Source organism: Protopterus annectens, chromosome 15.part0 (assembly GCF_019279795.1).
Source record: "Protopterus annectens isolate FY-2018-M chromosome 15.part0, PAN1.0, whole genome shotgun sequence".
NCBI classification, from domain to species: domain Eukaryota; kingdom Metazoa; phylum Chordata; order Ceratodontiformes; family Protopteridae; genus Protopterus; species Protopterus annectens.
In genome coordinates this window covers 631,380,228-631,404,564 of record NC_056749.1, presented here as the reverse complement: position 1 = coordinate 631,404,564, position 24,337 = coordinate 631,380,228, and the positions used below count along the sequence as shown (strand labels likewise).

Genomic DNA, 24,337 nt, shown 5'->3' with positions numbered 1-24,337 from the left:
TAACATTCCAAATAAAGCTACGACTTGACAAATGCAATAGGCTGCGGCCTAGTTCTTAGTATAGCACTGTCGAGTTGCAACTCACCCAGTTGTGAGCAGTGAGCTCAACCACTGGTAGACCAAACATACAACCCAATTCTTCTGCTTCTTAACATTATTTAATGCTGGCAGAAAAAAGTGGAATGAAACACCTATAAATTAAAACTTCAAAAGTGTTGTTGTTGTGTCTTTCGGCTTTTCCCGGTTAGGGGTCGCCACAGTGGAACTCCGGTCCGCTAATGATTGGCAGTAGATTTTTACGTGCTGACTTGCCGGGCCTGATGCACAACCTTCAACAAAGGAACGCCCGTTCACGCATGTTGCCACACAGAAGATGCTCTAACTGAGAATCGAATGGGGCAACGTCTTACTGTGAGGCGACAACGTTATCGCAGCACCACCACCGCAGTGTTAAAACTTCAAAAGTGTACTATATGCACATTATAATAAAGTGTGTATTGTGCATATTACATTTCAAAATGAACATTCAATATCTTAAAACAAAGAAAAATGTTACTTAATGTCCTGTTTTTGAACCCTATGCATTGGCTAACAATAAATTGGATGAAACATTCTTAGCCAGTATACACTTAGATACTTAGACATGTCCAAATGAAACCATCTGCAGAAATCAACACATCCAGAACATTCCTGCATTCCAAACTACCACCCACCAAAAAACATAATCCCTGCTTGAGCACAATAACAAAAGGAATGTTAAAATCCAATTTGACAAGCCCAGTCATGCATCAAGAACAAATAGGTCAGTTATCTAGCTTTCACTGTTTCTATTAAATGCCTATGTTCAATTTGGAAGAACAGTATAAAGTACACAAAATGAAAGAAGTCATGTGAAACCCCAAGTATATAATTCAGGAGTCAGACCCTAGATGCTCTGGACTAGTTATTGTGTATTCCTGGCTAGTATTTAGCAGTATTTTTGCTCCTCTTGTTTAAAGTGACAATTGCCTTTCATACAATATCCTCTAACATGAGGAATGCAAGATGCAGCACAAATAAAGATAATCCGATTCAGTTTAAATTGAAATCAAGGTACAGCTTGCCTGGGCAGGTTGCAAATAGAAAGAAGTAAGCTTTAACTCTCAAAGTTTTTCTTATCTGATATTTTTCTTTTCTGTTTATTTGACAATACACATGGCTTTGTTTTTGATTATGGGTCTCTCCACAACTGTCACTGTTGGTTTTGTTGCTCTGCTCAAAGTGAGAACATGTCAGAAGTGGTAGCCAAATGCAAGCTTCAGTGCTTCTGTGGATGTCACCAAGGAGTTTTATACTGAGCATGGTACAACTACGCCTTTTTTCTTCAGCCTAAAATGCAAAGGAAACATTCATAAGTCAAATCAGTAAATCCAAAATGGTGTTGCACGATACAAGTATTTTTCAGTTTTACATGTGGAGCACAACTTCTGTCTTATCATTCTGGCTATGAGAACATCATTACTTTTTGCTTAACTATTTTCAGATGATCAGTGCTGATTCATATCAGGCAGGAAGCTTGTCATAATATCAAAAGTTCTTTTTTTTTTCTGTTAGCTAAAGCATTTCTGTATTGGCAGTCAAAACAGAGGCAAAAAAAGCATTTGACAGACTTAGTAGGTTCTTCCAGTAACAGATATTACTGCTATTACCTTCAACAACAGGACAACTAAAAATCCAAATTAAGATATAATGTAACTGATAAAAAAGAGAAAGTGCAAATAGACTAAAATCCACTAAAGAAACTTTAAAAAATGGCACTTGTGACACAAGATAGAATAACAACTTACAAGGCTTGCTATTCTTTGGCACATCTTGCAGCCTTTTATTACTGTACTTAAAGATGCTTAATAATTTATTTTATAGCAGAGTAAGATTAAACTAATAACTATACTGTTTTAACTGTATGGGAAGAACAGTTCTGAACTGCACTGGAACACATTTAGTAATACATAACAGCTTGTTATTATCTAAAACAGAGCACACAAAGCGCACTGCAGCTGCGTAATCTCAATAACGACCTTTACAACATTCAAGTATTCACAGAATAAGTACAGCTGAAACTACCACCTTTAGTTTAATGGTTGCCATGGTTACAGAATTTAGGGCACCTATACATATATTTGAGTTGGTATTCAGAGACAGAACATTTTGTTAAAAGTGGGTTATATCTCCTGAGGTTATTCAATTTTGAAAGATTAAGGAAGTACAGAAAGAAAAGTACCCATTCAGGAGGGGTTGTGGGTGTGCTTGCCCCTTACTTCATCCAGGCTTTCTTCCTTGGAGTTATTTATTGTAAGTTTCAGACAAAATGGTCTGCTGTTGAAGACAGAATCCAAAAAATGCATCATGTCTGAAAGTTTCATGCAATACAATTCCTTGCACTGAAGGATACCTCTCATGATTCTGCTGACCTCCCCCTTGCAGGTTAATATTCAGACTGATTTAAGCAATATTGTTGAAGTCAGTAGTACAGTAGTGTTGTATACATATAATTTTCAAATAGCTTACACTTTTGAGTTGCAAGTGATCTGAGTATGGAAATGAGCTTAGGCTACTGGGGAGGTCAGTAGTATATTACAGAATGAAACAGCTGCCTGTCAGGTGTTCTGTCTCAGATGAAAAGTTTAAAGGTCCAACTCTACCTGTGTGCCACTAGGTTGATGTTAGGGACCACATATGCCACCAATTGGAGGACAGGGACCACACAAGATGACGTGACTGCACTAAGCCACAGTGTGACAGATATTGACTGAATAGTATACAGATGCTCCTGTGTCACAAAACTGAAATCACTGAATGCCATGTCTCACAGGATAGTCAGTTTGATTGGCTGTTACCTGTTAATTGCTCCTGGCATCAAGCCACCCTTTGTAAACCAAAGACAAACTAATTCAGTAGCCCAGAGTAGAAAATAAATTAGTTTTAATGAAGTGCTTTTCTTCGCTGACCAAACAGCAACTTCTTCAGATAAAATAGAACACTAAAAAATCCATTCTTAAATAGTAAAAGTCATATAATCAAATAAATCACATGACAAATTGCAACAAATCAAACCAGGACAAACGCACCTATTTAAAGGTGTATCACTTATATAGAAGTATTCCTTCAAACACAAAAGCATGTAACCCAAATACTATACATAATAAAAATTTGATATTAGTAAATATCCTACAATTATAAGTAAAATAAATACAAATGAACCTCAGTATACATATGCATGTAAAAATGTTAAAAATAACAAAAGTCATCTTTTTAAACTCTTTAACTTCAGTAAGCATGAAATATTACAAGCCTCATTAAGCCCTGGACTAGTAAAAGCATTCAACCTTAACTGCCATACTATTTCACGTTCTTCTGATAACAAGTTGACAGGACCCCCCCTACTATCCGGATATATCTGATCAGTTGCCTTAAATAGGAACTTGTGACCTACACTGAAGCAAGAATGTTTAGCTAAAGAGTTATCACCCTTATTTTTATCAATTGCATTAATATGCTCATAGACTCGGTCTCGGAGTCTGCGTTCTGTTTTTCCTATATAGTAAGCTGTGCAGGATGTGCAAAAAGCAATAATTACCACTAACTTCGAGTTACAATTAAATTTTGACTTTAACTCGTATTTGTTCCCTCTAATGGTGAAAGTTTTACCACTATCTATGTATTTGCACATTCTGCACATACCGCAAGTAGACATACATGAGAATCTAGTCGTAGTTATACTAATATTTCTTTCAAGGAGGTTTTTGAGATTCAACCCCTTTTGAAATACTATTCTGGGACTACAACCTAATTTTTCTACTAGATATTTGTCGTTGTTGATAAACTCTAAATTTTTATATATTATCAACCTATCCACGTCACTATCACTACTAAGTGTAGTTATAAAACTACTTCCAAAATTAGAATTAGAATTAAAATTTGAAGAACGTGGCACTAGGGGTGGACATAAATCCACAGTGTCCATACCAATGTCCCTGATCTCATTCTCATTAATAACCGCAGGTATACTCAAAATGGGCTTAATAAATCCATTTTGTCTTTTAGTTTGAACTTCATGTATAAGTGTAGTTATAATTTTGACAGGGTACCCCCGCTGTTGGAACATACCACTTAAAAAACTACATTCATCAATTAATTCATCATCCAAAGTAACCATTTTAGCCACTCTAATTAATTGCCCTTTTACTATATAATGTTTTTGTGAAAAAGGGTGGCTGCTAGAAAAGTGGAGAAATGAATTACAATACGTATCCTTTCTAAAAATTTTGGAAACATATCTATTGTATTCTATGTCTTTGATTAATCTGATATCCAAGTAGTCAATAGTGCTGTGGTCAAAGTTGAAGGTAAACTCAAAAAATTCAGGTGTGTTATTCAAATAATTAACAAATGTATCTGCCGGGTTCCTATCACCTCTAAACACTATAAATATGTCATCCAGAAAGCGTGTGTAAAAGATGAGGCTCGCCATGTGGTGGGAATTGTTAAAGATGAACTCTTTTTCCCAATATGCACTACTAGATTAGCAAAACTAACTCCACATGGTGAACCCATCGCCACACCTCTCTTCTGTAGATAATACTCTTTATTAAAAATGAAATAGTTATTAGAATGATATCCAACAATGTCTCAATCAGATATATCCCCCGTGTTGGTGCCCTTTTGGCTATAAGCATTAAGCTTACCCACTCAACACCTTCAAGATGGGGGATAGAGGTATAAAGATCCTTGACATCAACAGTCAAAAAATTATTATCAATGTCAAACACAAGGTCATTAATCTTTTGCAGAAACAACCAAGACTCTTTACACATTTGCAATTCAGATTTCAAGTATTTTTGCAAAATAGAATCTACTACCTTTGAACATGGATATGTTATAAAACCCCTCCCATCTATCAAAGGTCTCATAGGAGGGTTGAGCAGGTTTTTGTGCACCTTAGGGGTACCAAACATAACTGGAATTCTAGGCCATAGAACTGTTATATAGTTAAGAGTATCATTATCAATAACAGGCTCAATGAAGAGGTCATTAAAATAGCCTTTAATGTGGCTATAAGCAACATTAACTTAATTGAGTGAAACTCTAACATAGGTCTCACAATTTAACAGTTGCCCCATCCTGATATTATAATCAGGGAAATCAAAAATGGCCAACCCACCTCCTTTGTCCGGCTTGACCACTCGCAATTGGAGGGAACGTAAAAGTTGTACAGCTAGCATCTCATCATGTGTAACATTACTATTTTTAGATCTTCCAGTACTCTTGTAGCATATGGTATCAGTAATGTGTCTCAGATCTAATTCGCATGCACTCTCAAAAATACTGAGTACTGGGTGGAGTGGAGGATTAAATGTACTCGGGACTCTAAAAGTCTGATAATTTTCTGTAATGTTACCAAATAAGATAGCAAGATTGAGCTTCCTAACAAAATACTTTAAATCCAAAATAGTATGAACAATGTCAAGCCATCTACTAGGCACAAAGGTATTTCCTTTAGCCAAAAAGTCAATAAGGAGAGGATCAATGGTGACAGATGAGGAGTTGAAAATGTTAAAGTCACCTAGAGAGTTTTTCTGAATAGTGACAGTGTTGTCACCACTCTCTACTTTGTCCTGCGCCTGTTGTTGCGCTGCTTGCCTTTCCGGTTCTGGTTGTATTGTCTCTTTGGGATGGCACCAGTTTGTTATTAGAAGAACATGAACTAGTATGGCAGTTAAGGTTGAATGCTTTTACTAGTCCAGGGCTTAATGAGGCTTGTAATATTTCATGCTTACTGAAGTTAAAGAGTTTGCTTACTGCGGTGGTGGTGCTGCGGTAGCATTGTCGTCTCACAGTTAGACGTTGCCCGTTCAATTCTCAGTTAGAGCATCTTCTGTGTGGCGACATGCGTGAATGGGCGTTCCTTCGTTGAAGGTTGTGTGTTAGGCCCGCAAGCCAGCACGTAAAAACTCTACTACCAATCATTAGCGGACCGGAGTTCCGCTGTGGCGACCCCTAACTGGGAAAAGCTGAAAGACACAAACAAATTGAAGTTAAAGAGTTTAAAAAGATGACTTTTGTTATTTTTAACATTTTTACATTCATATGTATACTGAGGTTCATTTGTATTTATTTTACTTATAATTGTAGGATATTTACTAATATCAAATTTTTATTATGTATAGTATTTGGGTTGCATACGTTTGTGTTTAAAGGAATACTTCTATATAAATGATACACCTTTAAATAGGTGTGTTTGTCCTGGTTTGATTTGTTGCAATTTATCATGTGATTTATTTGATTATATGACGTTTTACTATTTAAGAATGGATTTTTTAGTGTTCTATTTTTTTTGAAGAAGTTGCTGTATGGTCAGCGACAAAAAGCACTTCATTAAAACTAATTTATTTTCTACTCTGGGCTACTGGATTCATTTGTCTTTGGTTTACAAATTCATTGAAGCCTAGCCCCATATGAGAATGTAGTCTGGCTATCCATCTTGCTTCACATTTCTCTGTTTCATTTTCAGTGTTGCCTAATCTAACATTCTCATATATAACATCTAACACAAAAGAAAACCTGTGTTCATTACCTTCCATCTAAACATGTTCAGCTAAGGCATTAACAGTATAAGCTTTATTTATACAATATATATGGTCCATAATGAGTTCATAAAACCGACGGTTGGTTTTGCCAACATAAAATGAGCTGCACTGCTCACAGTTAGCTAAACAATGTTCATGGTGTCACAATTAGCCATAGAATTTTAAGGAATATTACTTCCCTGTCTGTAGATGTACAAACTCATTACCCTCTCTTACATACTGACAGAAACTGTAAGTGCAACATTTTTTGGTACCCTCTTCCCATTGTCCATAGTCCACCTTCTCCAGATAACACAACAACCTCTTTAGATTCGCCCTGTTCCTGTAACAAAACTTGGAGATATGCCAACTAATACTTTAAGAGATGAATCAGAAATTAAAATATGCCAATTATTTTTAATTACATCAGTGACCTTATTTATGTCACTGGAAAAAAGTCATTTTAAATTGGTTAAGATACGTGGAAATTTTAAATGCGAGTCTAAAGGGGTAGTTAGTCTATTTGACTCAATGTGAAGTGTGCCGCCCCTGTTTTTATGTGTGCCGCTCCTGTTTTTATGTAGGGAAGATGGACCACAAAGTGAAAGAACACATTTACGAGCATAACATCAAAAAATGCATTATGACAAATGCTCTTGCTAAACATGTTTTTATGATTTTCCAGGATACCATTTTAAATATGTAGTTATTGACCAGGACAGTTTAGGCTACTGGGGTGGACCAAGTAACTACTACTGGAGAAGAAAGAAATATCATGGCAAATGGTATTGGATGCTATTAGATGGTCTGGGCTCAATGAACATATTTCTATTGCTTGTATTTTAAAGCTTAAAGCACTGAACCGATAAAGGGAATAATTTTATTCTAACTAGTTTACACTTGAATATTTGCTATTTATATACCATGACCGTAAGAACCCTCATATGGGTTACATGTACATGCTTATGTATTTCATGCAGCTAGTGACCAGACTACCTTAACTGTACTTGTTCTCATTTCATCTGGGAAGCTAAGCAACATTGGCGCTGGTTACTATTTGGATGGGAGACCATCTGCGAATATCATTTGCTGTAGGCAAGTATAATGCAAGTATTTCTATTGCCTTTTACTGACTATTTTTTTTTTAATTTTAGGCCTCGTATTAGACGAGTTGTGTATTCTGCATTGTTTTGTATTTTATATGCTTTATATATTTATATACTATATTAATATATTTTACATATTTTGTATGGTGAATATTGGGTAAAACGAATGTGCTGCTTTTTTTTTGGATGTGGATTGATCAATGGGATTGTTTTTGAGTGTATTTAAACAGGGCAAACATGTATAAGATTATCTGATGAAGTTCATAAGAAGTGAACGAAAGCACTTGCATTTGTTACATACCTCTCAACCTGGAAAAAAATCTGGACAAAGCCCATGAAAAATAGGTACAAATCTGTATGCTGATTAACATAAAATTTGCATACATTTATTTTATTTATTTATTTTACATTTGTTTACTGGGATAGTCCGAATGGATACATGTCCATTTTCAGCAGAGGCCCAGAGAGAAAAGTTCCAAATAGATAAACTTACATAGATTACACAAGAAGTTAGATAACATTATTAAATTTAAAACGAAGTGATTATGTACAATGGTTTAGTAGTGTTCCCTAGTAGGGACTCACAATTCTCATGGACAGACGCAATTAAAAGCAAGAGACGTCAGATTGGATATAGAGCTTGGTGACATTGTTGCATATTATGATATTTACAGATTATGCTTTCAGTTTATAACTTAATCAGGGTTGGTACATGGGCAAAGCCAGTTCACTTTGAGATAATGTGAGTTTTTTTTAAGAGACTTTTGGAGGATTGTAGGGTTATATAGTTTGGCAACAAATTCCAGGTTTTCCCAACAAAGTTGGCAAACAGGGATTCACCAGCAGAGTTATTAGCTTTGTGGTTTTGGACCAGTAGTTTGTTGGCTGACCATAGGGATCTCAGTTTGCTATATGGCTTAATAATATTTATAAGTGAGGGGTATCCTCAGAGTGGTACAGAATTTTGTGTAATATTAAGAGCTGATTGAACTGAATTAAGCTGGGCAGTTTAGCCACTCTAGTGTTTCAGGTACTGGCAGTGGTGGGTTCAATAGGTGGAGCCAGTGGTGAATCTGGCAATATGGTTGTAGCCATGGGACAGCTTACCTAGTTCGGATTTGCTGAGGTTTGAGAGTACAGGCAAGGCATATAAAAGAGTAGACAGTTGGTGTGACCAGGTGATTGCAGTTCTAGACAGTGGGGTTAAAAATGTCCTGTTTCTATACAGTGATCCAAGCTTCTTATTGATGGTCTGTATGGTTTTGTTGACCTGTAGGTCAAATTTGAGATTATTGTCTATGATAACCCCAAGAAGTTTGGTGTGTTGATCTTGGGAGATAGTGGTACCATTGTTAGACATGACAGAGAATAAAAGTGTGGCAGATCTACTAGTGGGGGTGAAGAGTAGAAGTTTAGTTTTATTGGGGTTCAGCAGTAGGCGTTGGTTGGCAAATAACTTACACCTTTCACAGAATAACTTACTATCCAACTCCCAGGCATGTGAAAGGTATTGCATTAGTTGCTTGTGTACACATTTCTCCATTATTTTCGGCACACATAAAAACAGGGGCGGCACACTTCACATTGAGTCAAATAGACTAACTACCCCTTTAGACTCGCATTTAAAATTTCCAAGTATCTTAACCAATTTAAAATTACTTTTTTCCAGTGACATAAATAAGGTCACTGATGTAATTAAAAATAATTGGCATATTTTAATTTCTGATTCATCTCTTAAAGTATTAGTTGGCATATCTCCAAGCTTTATTACAGGAACAGGAAAGAATGGCAATGGGTCTATAGTTGGATATGTCTATAGAACTACCACCTTTATGGAGTGGGATGACATGGGATATTTTCCAGAGGGAGGGGATAGCACTTTTGGATAAGGTTCTGTTGATAAGGATAGATATGGGATATGTAATGGCATCTGCAGCTATTTGTAGGTATTCTGCAGGGATGAGGTCAGCAGCGAGGGAGGTAGGTTTTATTTTTTTTTTATAAGTGTTTTGATAAAACTAGTGGATATTGGTTGGAGGCTAAATTGGGGGTGATTACTGGGTAGATTAGGGGGTGTGGTTTAAGTTTGTGGGGGTTAGTTGATTTGCTAGGGATTGGCTTGTTTCAGTGAAAAAGTTATTATAAGTACCAGCTATGGTCTCTGGGGAAGTATGGGTGTGGTTAGCCAGGGTTGGGGTGGTAGAATGACCTGGATGAAAGTTGATTTAAGCCTGCCCAGAAGTTTTGAGGGTTGTTTTGGTGTTTTTGTAGGAGATTTTGGTAGAAGCTTTTTTGATCTAGTAAAATAGATTTTTTTTGTATCATTCCTGAGTTGACGATATTTTTAGATGGTCATCTGGGGCTTTAGTTGTTCTCCAGCTGGCCAGGCTCTGTTTCTAGTTTTGATTTTAGATTTGATATCTTTTGTGAGCCATGGTGCTGTGTTTAATCTAGATTTTACTGTACGCACTGGAGCATGGGAATCAAGGAAACTAAGGACTTTAGTGTTAAAGGGAGCTATAGCCTCTTCTAATGGTAGATTTTTTAGCTTTGACCAGTCAACTGCTTTTAGCTTGTTTAGGAATATAGCAGTGTCAAAGTTTTTCCTGTTTCTAAGTGTTTTATATTTGGTCTGGTGAGGGTTTACTGCTTTAAGTTTTATGACATAGGTTAGTAAATGGTCGCCAAGGTCATCGGGGAGTGCACCAGCTGTGTACATTTGGGTTTGGTTATTAACTAGGATCCAGTCTAGGATACTTTCCCTGTTGATCAGTCTGTTTATCCTAGTGGGAGTGGTTATAGTCTGTTTAAACCCAGATAAGTTGATAAGGGTGAGGGGGGTTCAGAGGAGCAGGGGTGCCAGTCGGTATTGAAGTCACCAAGAAGTATGGTTTTGTGGAGATAGGTAGTGGATAACCAGTACAGGATATCCTCTAGGGTATTTAAGTTGTTGCCTGGCAGAATGTAAGCACAGACGATGTTCAAGCATTTGTTCTGGTTAATCTGTAATGTTGTCATGAGGAGTTCTACATTATTGAATTGGGGTGATTGAACGGTGTCTCTATTAACAGAGTATTTTTGTAAAGGACTGCTATCCCACCTCCTTTCCTTGTAGTACAGTCTAACCACTGAATATTGTGTCCTGGAGGTAGTATCATATTATTAGTACTACCAGGTTTTAGCCAGGTTTCCGTAGGACACAATGTCTGGGGAGTGAGTTGCTAGGAGGGTGTGTAGGTTGGGAATCTTATTGTTAATACTTCTAATATTTAGGTGAAATGTTAGGAGGGAACTAGTGGGAGTAGAAAGGGGTGGCTTGACTGTGGGGGTTGTGGTAGGGGAGTGAAGGTTATTGGGTGTGGGTGGGCCAAGTTTGAGATGGATGTCCCCATGTGTTATAAGGTTATAGTGACAGGATACTCTAAGCTTTAGGAGTTTAATAAGTTTTATATAGTCATTCTCTTTAGGATTATGTTTTGTGGCTTTACAGGGGTAATATTTTATTGAGGGAGGTAGATTCGGTGTGCTGGGGATTGTAAAGTGTTTGGTGTTATGTCTGAAGTTGTGGGTGGCTGTTTGACCATTTGGGTAGTGAATACCATGGTCAAGTTTTTGTTCATAGGCAGTAAGATGGTAAAATAGAAATAGTACAGGCAGTAGGGTAATTAGTATTTTTTTACTTGTTTGCATTTTGTTAGGGGGGTGGGCCAATTTTGATGGTTGAGTGTGCTAACAGGGTGTGGAAGAATGGAAGGGGGGAGGGCTGTTCAGTGATGTATGAGGTGCTGATTGGTACATAGCATGAGGGGAGTGGCTAAATTTAGTTTAAATGTAGCACTAGTGGGGGCGGGTGGGAATTGAGGCAGGGAGGGGAGCGGAGCAAGCCCGAACACAGCGATGGCAAGCAAAGCAGGGCTAACACTGACTCCAAGTATTTCCTTAGGCTATGTAACTCCACCCACTCCAATGGAACTGTGGGATATCCCCTTTCAAATGCAAACTGAAGAACAGACAACCAAAATATGGCCCCAGAGACACAGACCCTGTAGTAAATGGTAACCTCCTTCTTTTAAATGTGTAACACTGATGTTCACTGGAAAGGGAGAATATTAAGAACATTAGGATTTTGTTTTTGGTGACTTGCAGTATGTGGGTTTTATGGCAAAAGTAGGGCATTTAATGGTAGGCAGTATTCTAATCTTAGCAAAAGAATATTATAGTTTGCTAGGACTTCAAAAAGTCATTCTTCATGGCCTTCTCATCAGTGGTGTAGCTACAGTTTGTGCCACCCAGGGCCTCCCCATATACAGCCCTCCCCCTTGCAGCCATTCCAATGTCCCATTATTTGGCTATTTCGGCACATTTACCATAAACACTGTAATGTGCATACTGCTTTACTTCTATGATGATTTGGGTTTCATTTAAATGTTTTATTTTATATTTTACAGTACAAACACTAATAGACATCTGCTAAAAAAGCAATGCAGTCTCACAATGAAAATAGACTTAACATTAAAGCTTCTCTGGTGCCCTTGAGACTCACATTCATTGAAACAGCATTGATACTCACATTCAAAGAAAATACATTTGGCCAGTAGCAGATAAAGATTAACTTTGGGCTGTTTTCAAATCATAGGCCCCTTGCACAGGAAAAATACATGTGTTCTTTGATACACCTTCCTGATTGTATTAAATCATATTCCTAGTATAATACACACTTGTTATAGGGTGTTTTAAATTTGTTTTGAACATTTTTCCAATAAGCAATGAAATAAAATGCATGCACTAATAATGACAAAACTGCCAAATTCAGAACATTTCCATCATAAAAGTCTTCTCAAACTTTTAAAATCCACCAGTATCAGTAAATATACACAATCTCTGTAGAAGTAAAAGTTATCTAATTCCACATTAAAGAGATTTGTAACTAATGAAGAGGTTGCTGCTAGCAAACAACTTTATATTTCATTGCTTCATCTACAAATAAAGTGCCTGTTGCCCTTGAGGAATAAATTGCCTATGTCACATTAAAAATGATAAGCTAGTAATATTGCAATAGGGAATGGATGGCAAACTGACAAGTTCATAGTTACTAGTTATCGCCACCAAAGAGGACATTCTCAGGACTGCAGCATTCACCCTCTTTAAAAGTACAACACAGTAAAGTATCAGCAATGCATCTACATACTGTGGGAGTAGAACCCACAGCCTTCTGCATTAAAAGCAAGCATTCAGCCTCTTATGCTATTAACAATGCAAGCAGACTCAGCATAAGCAACACTAAACTTCACTTCCTCTGAAGCTCTCAGCTCCTTGTAAAATCCATTCGACACTCAACTGTATCTCCCAACTTTACAGTGCAAGAAATCTGGAAAAAGACAAAATTTATTGGGGGGACAAAAGCCTAAAAACCAGGGACACATTTTAAACATTGCTTGTATAATCTTGGAAATTTGCTAGAATAAAATGTGTTACCATCATGCATTTCACTGCCAAAACTTGAACCCAGGATCCTGTGCACTGCAGTCAGAGCAGCCACTATGCCAAATAAGATGTTTCCTGAAAAATAGAAAGACTGAAACTTAAATGGCTATCATTTAGTGAATTCAGTTCTCACCCACCATAGCTCTCAACTTCTTAGCACAAAACACCTGGACAAAGCCAATAATGGGGGAATACAGCCCCCAAACATATTCAGTGAATACAGTTCTCACCATAGCTCTCAACCTCTTAGCACAAAAAACCTGGACAAAGCCAATAATGGGGGAATACAGCCCCAAAAATTAGGGACACATTTCAAATACTGATCTTATAAACTTGGAAAATTGCTAGAATAAAAGATTTTGTGTTACCATGTACTTTCTGAAGAATATGAAGTCTGAAATTCAAATGCCGGTCATTATTTAGTAAATTCAATCCTTCACTTATTTGCAAAACGAAATCCAGAAAACCACAGATATTATGAGAAACAGAACAGAACACAAATATGAGGCAAAAACCTGGACAGTTTTCACAAGTGGTGGTGGGTAGGGAAATCAGGCTCTTGCTACCTGTTCCAAAGGTACAGGGTTTGAGCCTGGTTAACTCTAATCACCAGGCATATTTACCTGAAAGTAGGTGTAGATTTTTAATTTTAGAATAATGGTTGCAGTCTTAGGCTGAAACAACAAGAATGCATCTCACAAGCCATAATAGGTATCTGTAGTCTCTATGGCCCAAATGTCAACCTGATGAATAAAAGGTGAACATTATTATTTAGATAATTATATTTCTAAATATTCTGCACTGGATTAGGGAAAATTAACAGTTGTTTAGGTGTGGTCTGAAACATGCTAAAACTGAAGCATAAATTCACAAAGTAAATGAGCAACACAAGTGTCTTCATCTCAAGATATAAGGCAACAATCTTCTTACAGTAATCTAAATATGTTTGATTCATATTCGTATTAATATGTTTTGGAGTTGTGCTTGGTTATGGTACTTTCTATTTTTTGTTACCTATGTTATCCTACATTGTTTTGTAACTGGAGCTTTTCTCCTCTGGTCTCCACTGAAAACTGGCTCCTGCCCAGCTGGACTAACCCGGTTAACAAATGTCAAATAAAAAATAAATAAAATAAATATATACCTCACTATCAGCTGACATGTTTCAAGAACAAAAGCAACTGTTTTCTGCAACATAAACAAGCTAGTCAGTAGTTATTGCCCTCTAGTAAAGTGCATAAAACTAGAAATGACCAAAGCAATATATAATTTGTACATATGCAGAATGGTTGCAATAGGACGTTCATAGTCATTTAGAAAGGACTGTAGAAAACCAACCTAAAGTGACCAATATCCTGTTCTAAGCAAAATCTCAGTACAAAATTGGTGTGCACTGACAAGCTCCTCCAAGTTATTATAGCCTACTCCAAATCATCAATCTGGGGGCATAGATCTCAGAAAGTGAGAGTATTTTCCTTTCTCAATACATATAGAACTTCTATAGAAAGGCTATTCTGTAACCAGGTCTAATGAGATGACTAATTACACCAATAATCAAGGAGTAAGAAGCATTAGGAAGGAAAGGAAATCATTAAGTTAAAAATAGCTTGTATCATTGTATCTGATTAGCTATTAATCTTATCCTGGAGGCATAGTTAGCTACAATACATGTCCACAAAATAAAATATCCTACCTCACAGTGTCTTTTGTTAAAAAAAATTAAAAAAAATGCTTGATCTCTAACTTGTTGAAACTGCCTCAGTAACATTTCTGAAATCACTATCATTCAATTTGTTTCCAACTTACTACATATGCAGTTTTCCAAGCATTCCCTTATTTAATAACACTTTGCCAGGTGAAACGGGAATCTGCCTCACTGGGAGGCATATCTCCTTACTCTATTTTCTAGTTTAATGGTGGATTATTTATCTACATACTCTTCAAAATACAGCACGTGAACAACCTTTCACACATTGGAACTTCTTCCTTCATAGGATATTCAGGACCACAAACCAGACAGTCAGGTTTAAACATTCTCATGATCCTAACATTTCATACATAAAAAATTGTTTACAGTCCACTCTTAAAGTGAACACACTGATTATATCTAATTTGTATCACACACACACACACACACACACACACACACACACACACACACACACACGCGCGTGCGCACACGCCCCTTACATAAAGGAGCCTTGCTTGCACAACATAATAGAGCCTTTAATGCATAACATAATGGAGCCTTGAATGCATAACACAATAGAGCCTTGAATACATAACATAACGGAGCCTTGAGTGCATAACATAACAGAACCTTGAATGCATAACATAACGGAGCCTTGAATGCATAACATAACAGAGCCTTGAATGCATAACATAACAGAACCTTGAATGCATAACATAACGGAGCCCAGAATGCATAAGATAATGGAGCCTTGAATCCATAACATAATGGAGTCTTGCTTGCCTGCTTGAATGCATAACGTAACAGAGCCTTGCTTGCCTTGAATGTATAAAATAACAAATCTTGAATAAAGGTAAAATAACGAACCACATTCCCTACCTAACAGAGCCTTGAATATATAAAATAATGAATGAGCCTTAAATGTCTTGAGCCTTTCCCTTAGAGTTTGCAGCACTGTCCATGGAAGAAACTGCTCGTCTAGCACCATATGTCTGTTCCCTAATGAACCACCACATACATTCACAAACGGAGCCTTGAATATATAAAATAAAATAATGAACAAACCTTAAATATATAAAATAAACCTTGCAGCATATGTTTCTGGATCCTCACATCTTGAAAGCAAAGGAGCTTTTCCCTTGCAGTTTAAGAACTATTCCCTTGCAGCACCCCTCATAACAGCCGGAAATGATCGCACGTCAGCCCTGGAGCACAATTCCAACATGCTGATTGACTGTTCATGACACTGATGTCATCGTACATGTGATGACGTCAGGTCAACAACAAAAATTTAAAAAAGAAAGCCAGGAAACTCGGAAATTAAGGGGTGCCACTCTGGACTCGTGGCACCCCATTATTTGGACCTCAAAATCGGTAATAACCAAGAAATTTGGCACGGCTGAGAGGTATGATTTGTTAAAATTCAATAAATTACAATTTTACCATGGATCTGCCTGAGCCAGCTGTTTGGACTCTGTTTGTACATGGTCTTTGAGCTTTGTTTAGTCACTATACATAATAGAAAAAAATAACAATGAATATTAAAATTAAAATAAAAGTATGACAAAAATGTCTGACAAAAAACAAATATCAAATCAAGTTATATCTTTAAAGGTACTTATCAGGCTAATGATCTATGAGTATCTTAAGAAAGCTAGCCTTACATTTCTATGGTAGTTTCTCTCCATTATACTTTGCATGGAAATAATTCAGAGATGTCTCCTCTATCCATGAGGGGACACTGGTGCTAAATCAGGGCTGAATCTGTGGATACCCATCCATTTGTCCAAATTACATCTGAATAGAGTAACAGAAATACTTGCATTATGTGGAGGGGTATTCTCTGTGATACATACCTATCCCTCCTGCAAGTTCTACTTATTATGCAAAACAGATTGAAATCTCATAAGTGGGTGTTTATGATACCATTGAACTTATAAATGTGCAATAGGTCTGACAAAATAGGGTCTGTTGAAACTCTATATGTAAGGCAGAGGATGCCTCTCACTCATACCTCTCAACCTGGAAATATCAAAAATCTAGACAAAGGCCCACGAAAAGTAGCTACAACTGGCCAAAAATCAGGCTGCTGATTAACATAAAATTTACATACATAATCATGTAACCCCACCCATGCCAATGGAATTGTGGGATACCAATATGAAGATTGAAGTCACTAAACAATTGTAAATAGCAGGCCTTATAATTTCAGATTTCATATCCCTCAGAAAATACATAACAATGCAAAACCTGTTATTTTACCAACTACATGAGCTCAGGTTACAGGAGCAATATTTAAAATCTGTCCCTATCTTGGGGCCTTTGCCCCACCATTATTTTTGGCTTTGTCCAGATTTCTTGCTGTGAGAGATTGAGGCATGATTTGGGGAAGAAATAAAGCTCGGCAAGAAATCTGATACTTCAGAAGCTCTTTAAGCCTTCTTTTGATCGATGCTGTAGGCATCATCAGGAATTCATCTGTTTCCACCTAAATATCAAAATTATACTTTGATCCCTGAATAAACTATTAATTCTTAACTCTGGAAGAGTTCTTGGTCTGTTTGATGTGTTACTTAATTTACAATGCTCCTGTTAAATGAATACTAAATGCATGATTGACTGTCCATGGTAAATGCTCTTGCAATTGCAGACAGTACAAACAAAAATTGATGTTTGCAAGACTGAAACATGCTTATGCATATGTTTATTACTCAAGCGACATCAGCAGTTAACTCTTAAATGGTGGTGCAGGTAGTATATGCTTCTGCTTTTTCATATGGAGCCCTGACCCTGACGAACTGCATTGGTCACCTAGCCATGCTGGTGAGCATACTTTCCTGGTCTTGTTCCTAAACTGGGTCCCAGTATTCCTGTTCAATGCATATATAAACAAAATGAACAAAACTCGTTCCAAACACTGCACTGGCATCTCAAACAAATATGCATGTTACATAAAAGTTCTTTAATTAAAATACAGATACATGCTTTTGCAGAACAATCTCTGCTTCATCAGACCAATTTTAAAAACAGAAGAGACCAACACTAAATTTAAAAACATAAATCAACCAATCACTTGTCTCAAACAAAATCACATATCGATAGACATTGAAAAAACAATCAAGAACTTTTAACTGCATTTAAACTAGATAAATCATATAATGTTTAACCCAACTCTTCATACAAAACACAAAGGCTCAAAAATGATAATCAAATTACATTTCTACCATGCATCATGCAAAAGTAGCTCAATATACATACAGCCTTCCCCTCAAATCGTCCTAATAGCAGAACTGTTTGATATCTACTTGAAGTTGCAAAACCACATTCTATCCAGGGTAGACCATTGCAGTGTATTCATTCCAGAGAAGTGTAAAATAAACATATAACTAAAAAATGAGAAACATTTTATTGTATATATAAATATATCATATAACTAATATCCACCAAGAAACGTGAACAAACTATATCAAAGTGAAAATATAACAAAAACATTACGGACAGCAAAGATCGCCTACAAGTCACATGATTCAAACTAGCCAATCAAGCCTCCTATCATTGAAAAAAAAAATAGGCAGATGTGAGGTTCTGTGACTACTTAGGTGAACGTGAACCATCATACAGTCACATTTTGAATCACTATCTTCTTTATGGTCACAGTCTCAAGGGAGGATATCATTTGGTTTAATAGCATTAAACTTATGGTTGTGGCAGTGTCTTCTCAGAAACCATGTTCCAGTGTGTGTTATGGAATGCACAGATTCATTTTTTTATCCATTGACAAAACCAGCAGCTTTGAATTAAGGCTGCGTTTGTACAATTTTAAACTGTAACACTGAGGAAGTTGGTAATGAGCTTGCTGTCACTTTTGATCCCACATCATTTATATGGAATGCTGCTCTGTTTCACATGCAAAGTCAAAGATGCCCTTATTGGCTTCCTTGTACTTTAAATAAGGCTAATCTGTCTACATGGGCTTTTCAATCAAGTTACAGCAACATACACGGTGCAGCTCTTTTTAAGATTGGAATTTTGGAAAGCAGTTCTCTCAGAAGCATCACAGAGACGTGCTAGAGCTGGACTCATAACATTTGCATGCAAGGAATGAGGACTCTTGTGTTTCATGAAGTGGCCGTGTTACCTTTCATATTATAATAATGCAGATTTTATTATGACTGCCAACCAACTCTATCACATTTTGAAGGGCATTTATTACTTGCTTTACAGATGCCACAGTACATGGCATCAGACGGGTCACGGGACATAGTTGTGACTGATATTTCACAGTTGGAAAAGAAAGAGATTGGGATGGGAAAATAATATAACTTGAAGAATAAACAAGGGTAAATCATCCAAATTAACTTTTCAGAAAGTTAGAATAAGGAAGTTGTAGGGACTGGAGTTTTCTTGCCTCTGTTTCTGCAACTTATGCATTTAATTATTTATATGCGACTCGTAGGTGAGTAGATGGTGCATTGTCTTCTTTATTTTAACTATATCACATATTCTCTTTAAAGCAAAACTTCAGTTAATTATTATAGTTATACATGCATTTTTCTAACAAGCACATTGCTATTGAAAACCCAGTCTGTATTTCTCCTTTGCTGCAAATGTGGGCATGGATGGATCATTTTCTGCTTCATTGGTTTACATCTTTTCGTAGCTGTTGTCTTTGGTCTATTTGTAGATTCTGGTATTGCACCTATTGCAAGTGGGACAGAATTCAAACATTCTCCATCTCCCAGACCCACCCCAGTCTGAGTACAACAAGCAGCGATAACTTAAAATTGTATAAAAAAAAAAAATTAAAAAAAATCAGGAATTGAAGGGGCCACTTGGAAATTCATGGCACCCCATTATTTTGCCCTGAAAACCAGAAAATACCAAGGAATTTGGTACGGTTGAGAGGTATGTTCTCACTAGGCTGTATGATACTAAGAAAAGGGACAAGGATTTCAGAAGGTTTGCCTCATTTTTGTAATTTAGGACCTTGATTTTTGTGGTCATTCCAATTGTGACAACTGCTTGGACATATACATACTGAAAGGGGCATTATACTCAGTGATCGGCCTAAAGAGTGCTGAATACAGTGAAATGATTATAGCCTTCCATTTAGACAAAATATATTTAAATATAAGTTGTGCAATAACAAAGGACTTCATTACAAGAGTAGATACATCATGATCAAAGCATGGCTTATTATTGACATAAGTTTCCAGATCCCTAACTATGAGATCAAGTGTCAGGGTGTGTTGTCAATGCGATATAGTTACAAGGGGAATCATGCATGCCAAAGGACACAATTACAGTAAACTCTCGGTTAACCGGCACTGATGGGGATAGGTAGATGCCGGATAACTGCAGTTTCTGGTTGCTTGAGAATTACTATTAAAAATAGGCCTGATTAATACTGTACCCTATACTATTTGTTTGGTTTGACTTGTTCTTAGGTTGGGGAGAGCGGGGATTTATTTTTATCTTCCTTTTTAAAACTCTAAAACTCTAAAAATGTAAGATATGTTTCTGTGGGGGGTGAACAGAAAGTGCAACACATGAAAATTGTACTGTATTTCTTCAGTGTCTTTTTTTCTGATTACTTGAAAGTTCTGGTTGCTTGAGTTCCGGTTAACTGAGAGTTTACTGTATACACTTCTTGGCATTTAGAGGTTGAATGGAGACAGGCTGTAGTCTATAGAAAGTAGGTAGTAAAGTGATAGATCCAGATATAATGGAAGAGAGAGAGAGAGAGTATGAATGGGTCTAGATAAAGGCAGAGCATTTTTATTTTTTTGTATTTTTCAAACTTACTCCTTAACTTTTTAACATATTCCAGATGCATCACTTATTACAGATTATCACAAATCTGTTTTGCTGCTTCCACACTTGTCCCTAACACCAGTCTTATGGATTCAGTAATATATCCATCAATTATTCCCATTACACAGGGTAACAGTATGGGTATAAGTCCGAATGGCCAGCCTAGTTATATCATTTTATTATGCCAGCATTCTTAACTTATCATTTTGTGGTCGTTAATACAAGTTTAGAAGCAAACCAATAATTAATTTAAAGTTAATTATAAAGAATTAGCATCCCAATATCACCGAGTTCTTAAATTAGGTAGAAAAATCAACTTATTAGAAAGTGCAGAGCCATGACTTTAGATATAAATATAGTGGGTTAAAAAGGGTACCAAGGATTCTGTGCTACTCTTTGTGTGCGGCCACTATGGGGGAGAACAGCTTTGCAAGGACGTTAATCTGGTAAGAAGCACAATTTTAGTCCAACCTCTTGGATCGATGCACTTTTTCACTCAAACCATGCAAAGTCATATTTTTATTTTCTTTTTTTCTGAAATCTGTAGGCCTGAAGATTTTCCCACCCACCTGCTCAGTCTGTGTTGTGCTTTTAAACAGAGACCCACCTCTACTGTAAATTTATCTGTAGAAGTTCATCTCATCTATTCAAACTGGGAGGGCCCTCCTCTTAGACCCTTAAAGCCTGAGTTAGCCTCTGTTTCATATCTTCACCCAGTCAGTACATACTACTCAAGGTTTATACAAAAACAGGGATTGCTCTATGAGATTAGACTAAAATTATACTTCTTGCCAAAATAGCACCCTAGCAAATCTAGTCCCCCTCTCAGTGTTACACAAAGAAAAGCATAAAATCCATTGGTACTACTTCCACTGTAACCCACTATATTTGTTCCAGAAACCATGGATCTGCACTTTCCTACTGTCACTGTAGCCAGCTTCTTAGAAATAGGCATCATGAGACAATGCAGACATTTTCATGTTTTCCGCCAACCACCTAATTCCAAACAATCTGGTACAGCATGTTACAAATGTACTTATACTCTGTCTCTGGAGGCAGGGCTCTCACACCTGGCCAGTACATATACCAGAAGGTTGTCAGAAACAAACGACACTACAGAATACTCGCTACAAAAACAAAAAACGCAGCTCTATGCAAGCTCTCCTAATTGTAGAAAATGTAGACATCTGTGTAGTTAGTAAGGCATGGTTTAAAGCCACATAGAGCACCTCAGCAGTGCAGGGCTATAATGCTTTCCAGACATTTAGATCAGCTACTTCACAGAAAGGGACAAAAGATGGAGATGTCTACATTTACATCAAAAACAAATCACACCTCAATGCTGGGCAAGCAGTATGACTCACTTGAGCTCCTCCATGTACAACTCACCATAAGCAAAGTCCTATAATAAAGCTTTGTGAGCTACAGGTTCCCCTCTATGTCCCAGGAAACCCATACTACTTACTTAAATGATCATTACTCTCCATTCAGCCCAATATCATACTCATAAGTGACTTCAGCTTCCCCCACTATAAACTAGAAATCATATATAACATCAAACTTGCAGGCACAAAGATTCATGGACTTTGTCAGCACAATGCCCTGCATGCCTACTAAGGCTTCCAACACCCTTGACCTGGTCCTCACCACCATGGGGGAATGTTGAGCTCCGTGATCAAGTGTAAAATCCTCACTGGTCAGGTTGGACCATAAAACTGTCTCCTTCAAAATAAAAAAATAAAAACTGGGATACCAGGTAACCCTCAAAATTTTAGAAATTATTCCAAAGCAAACTTCCTACTTTTAAGTGACACCATGGCAAAGTTTCAAGCCCCTCCAAACTCATAAAACACCATTGCCCAATGCATAGTCATTCACAAAAACATGTTACAATCTTGTATACAGCTGCATAAAGACAGTGATACGTACCTGAAAGAATCACATGACAAACTCAAAAAATAACCCACCCAACAGAATCCCAACATCAACAGGTTGCATAACATAAAATAAAGAAAATCATGGTTAAAAAATAAGAAATGCAATTTGCTGAAAGGTAAAAACTCCCTCAAACTAAATAAACAGCTCAGGGAACTAATTAAGTCTGCCAAAGCCAAATTTGAGGTAAAAGTAGCCTCTCAGGCCAAAACCAACTAGAAGGCATCAGCTATGTCTGCAACCACAAGGGCAAAATACAACATTGTGCAAAACTAAATCCAAATGAATCCATGTGTACTGAGCTGCAGAATAATGGAAATCTAATGTCTAAATTCATCTCCAATTTTACCCTGCCTTCTCCCTCTGACATCTCTCAAGAAATACCCCCGACCATAGCTCCCCTAAATATAGCTAGGTAACAGGTGCTCAGTGCAATCTTGGAGGCCTAAAACACTGAAACCTGACAATATCCTAGGATGTCTACTTAACAGTATGAAACAACACTCATTGGGACACTAGAAACACTGTTCAATCATGTCCTCCAAATAGGTACAATGCCAAGTGAATGGAGGAATTCAACTTTTATCTCTCTGTACATGGGTGGGGCACCCATGGAGCCAGGAAACTACTGACCCATAAGCCTGATTATACTCATATGTAAGGCCATGGAAACAGAGCCAGGTCCAGCATTAGGTGACCCAGGCAGTTGCCTAGGACTTGCTGTCTGGACACTGGCTGGCAGGGGCCCTGCTGAGCAGGGGATGCCACAACATTTTATTTTAATTAAAAAAACACATTTCTTCCTTAAGGAGACATTCAGCATTATGCATGCACACTTAACTTTCCCTTATCTTCCTCTGTTGTTCACACAGAATTCCATGCGAGCAATACGTGCCTTCAGTGCATCCATAATGCCCCTAGTAAAGCTGACAGGTTAGTTAATTATCTTACTCCTAGTAAAGCTGACAGATCAGTTAATTATCTTACTCAGGCTCAAATCCTGTACCTTGGCTACAGGGGAGAAGAGCATGAATTCTCTATACCAGCTACCAGACTGCTCACTTTATATACCTCTCAATTGTCCAGATTTTCAAAGAATGTCCAGGTTCAGACTTCATATCAAATCATGTTATTCTAGAAACTTTCTAAGTTTATAAGAGTGATATTTAAAAATCTATCCCTATTTTGGGGTTCTTGCCTCCCCCCTCCCATTATGATAGGCTTTGTCTAGATTTATTGCACTAAGAGGTTGAGATAAATGTCATTTAATTATCTGGTGTATATTCAAAGAATGTGAGTTTTACTGTGTTTTCAAGGAATTTTTGCTTCATTGCATTTTCTTTGAGTTTTGGTACATTTTCAAGGAATTTTGAGTTTCAAGGGTAGAGAAGTTTACTCTTGCTCATGTAAAGTCTATCTTCATTGAGCAACTGTTTTGTTTAAGAAATTGCAGTAATTGTTTGTGCTATAGAATTTGAAAGCAGTGGAAGTAGCACCTTAGGCATCATACCTACCTTTTGAGCAAATGGTTGTGGGTTCTACTCCCATACCATGTAAATGAATTGCTAATAATGTGGTATTCTTTAAGGGGGAATGGGGATTCTGCACTCCTGAGTGTGTCCTCTCCTTTGGGTGAGATGCCTAGTAACAAAAACAACTATTGCTGGTTTGCCAGCCTTTCCATATAGCAATGTTACCAGCTT

The 24,337-nt window shown here is 37.1% G+C and overlaps 1 protein-coding gene across 3 annotated transcripts in view; it reads right to left on the bottom strand.

The window, feature by feature from the left end:
- Positions 1-376: 376 nt before the first annotated feature.
- IL13RA2 (interleukin 13 receptor subunit alpha 2) overlaps positions 377-24,337 on the bottom strand; it is an 899,966-nt gene continuing 876,005 nt past the window's right edge. For all 3 annotated transcript variants that reach the window (XM_044057461.1, XM_044057462.1, XM_044057464.1), the window contains one exon: positions 377-1,368. In XM_044057461.1, the coding sequence (XP_043913396.1) occupies positions 1,329-1,368 (40 nt within the window). In that variant the 3' untranslated portion in view covers positions 377-1,328. The remainder of the gene's footprint in view (positions 1,369-24,337) is intronic.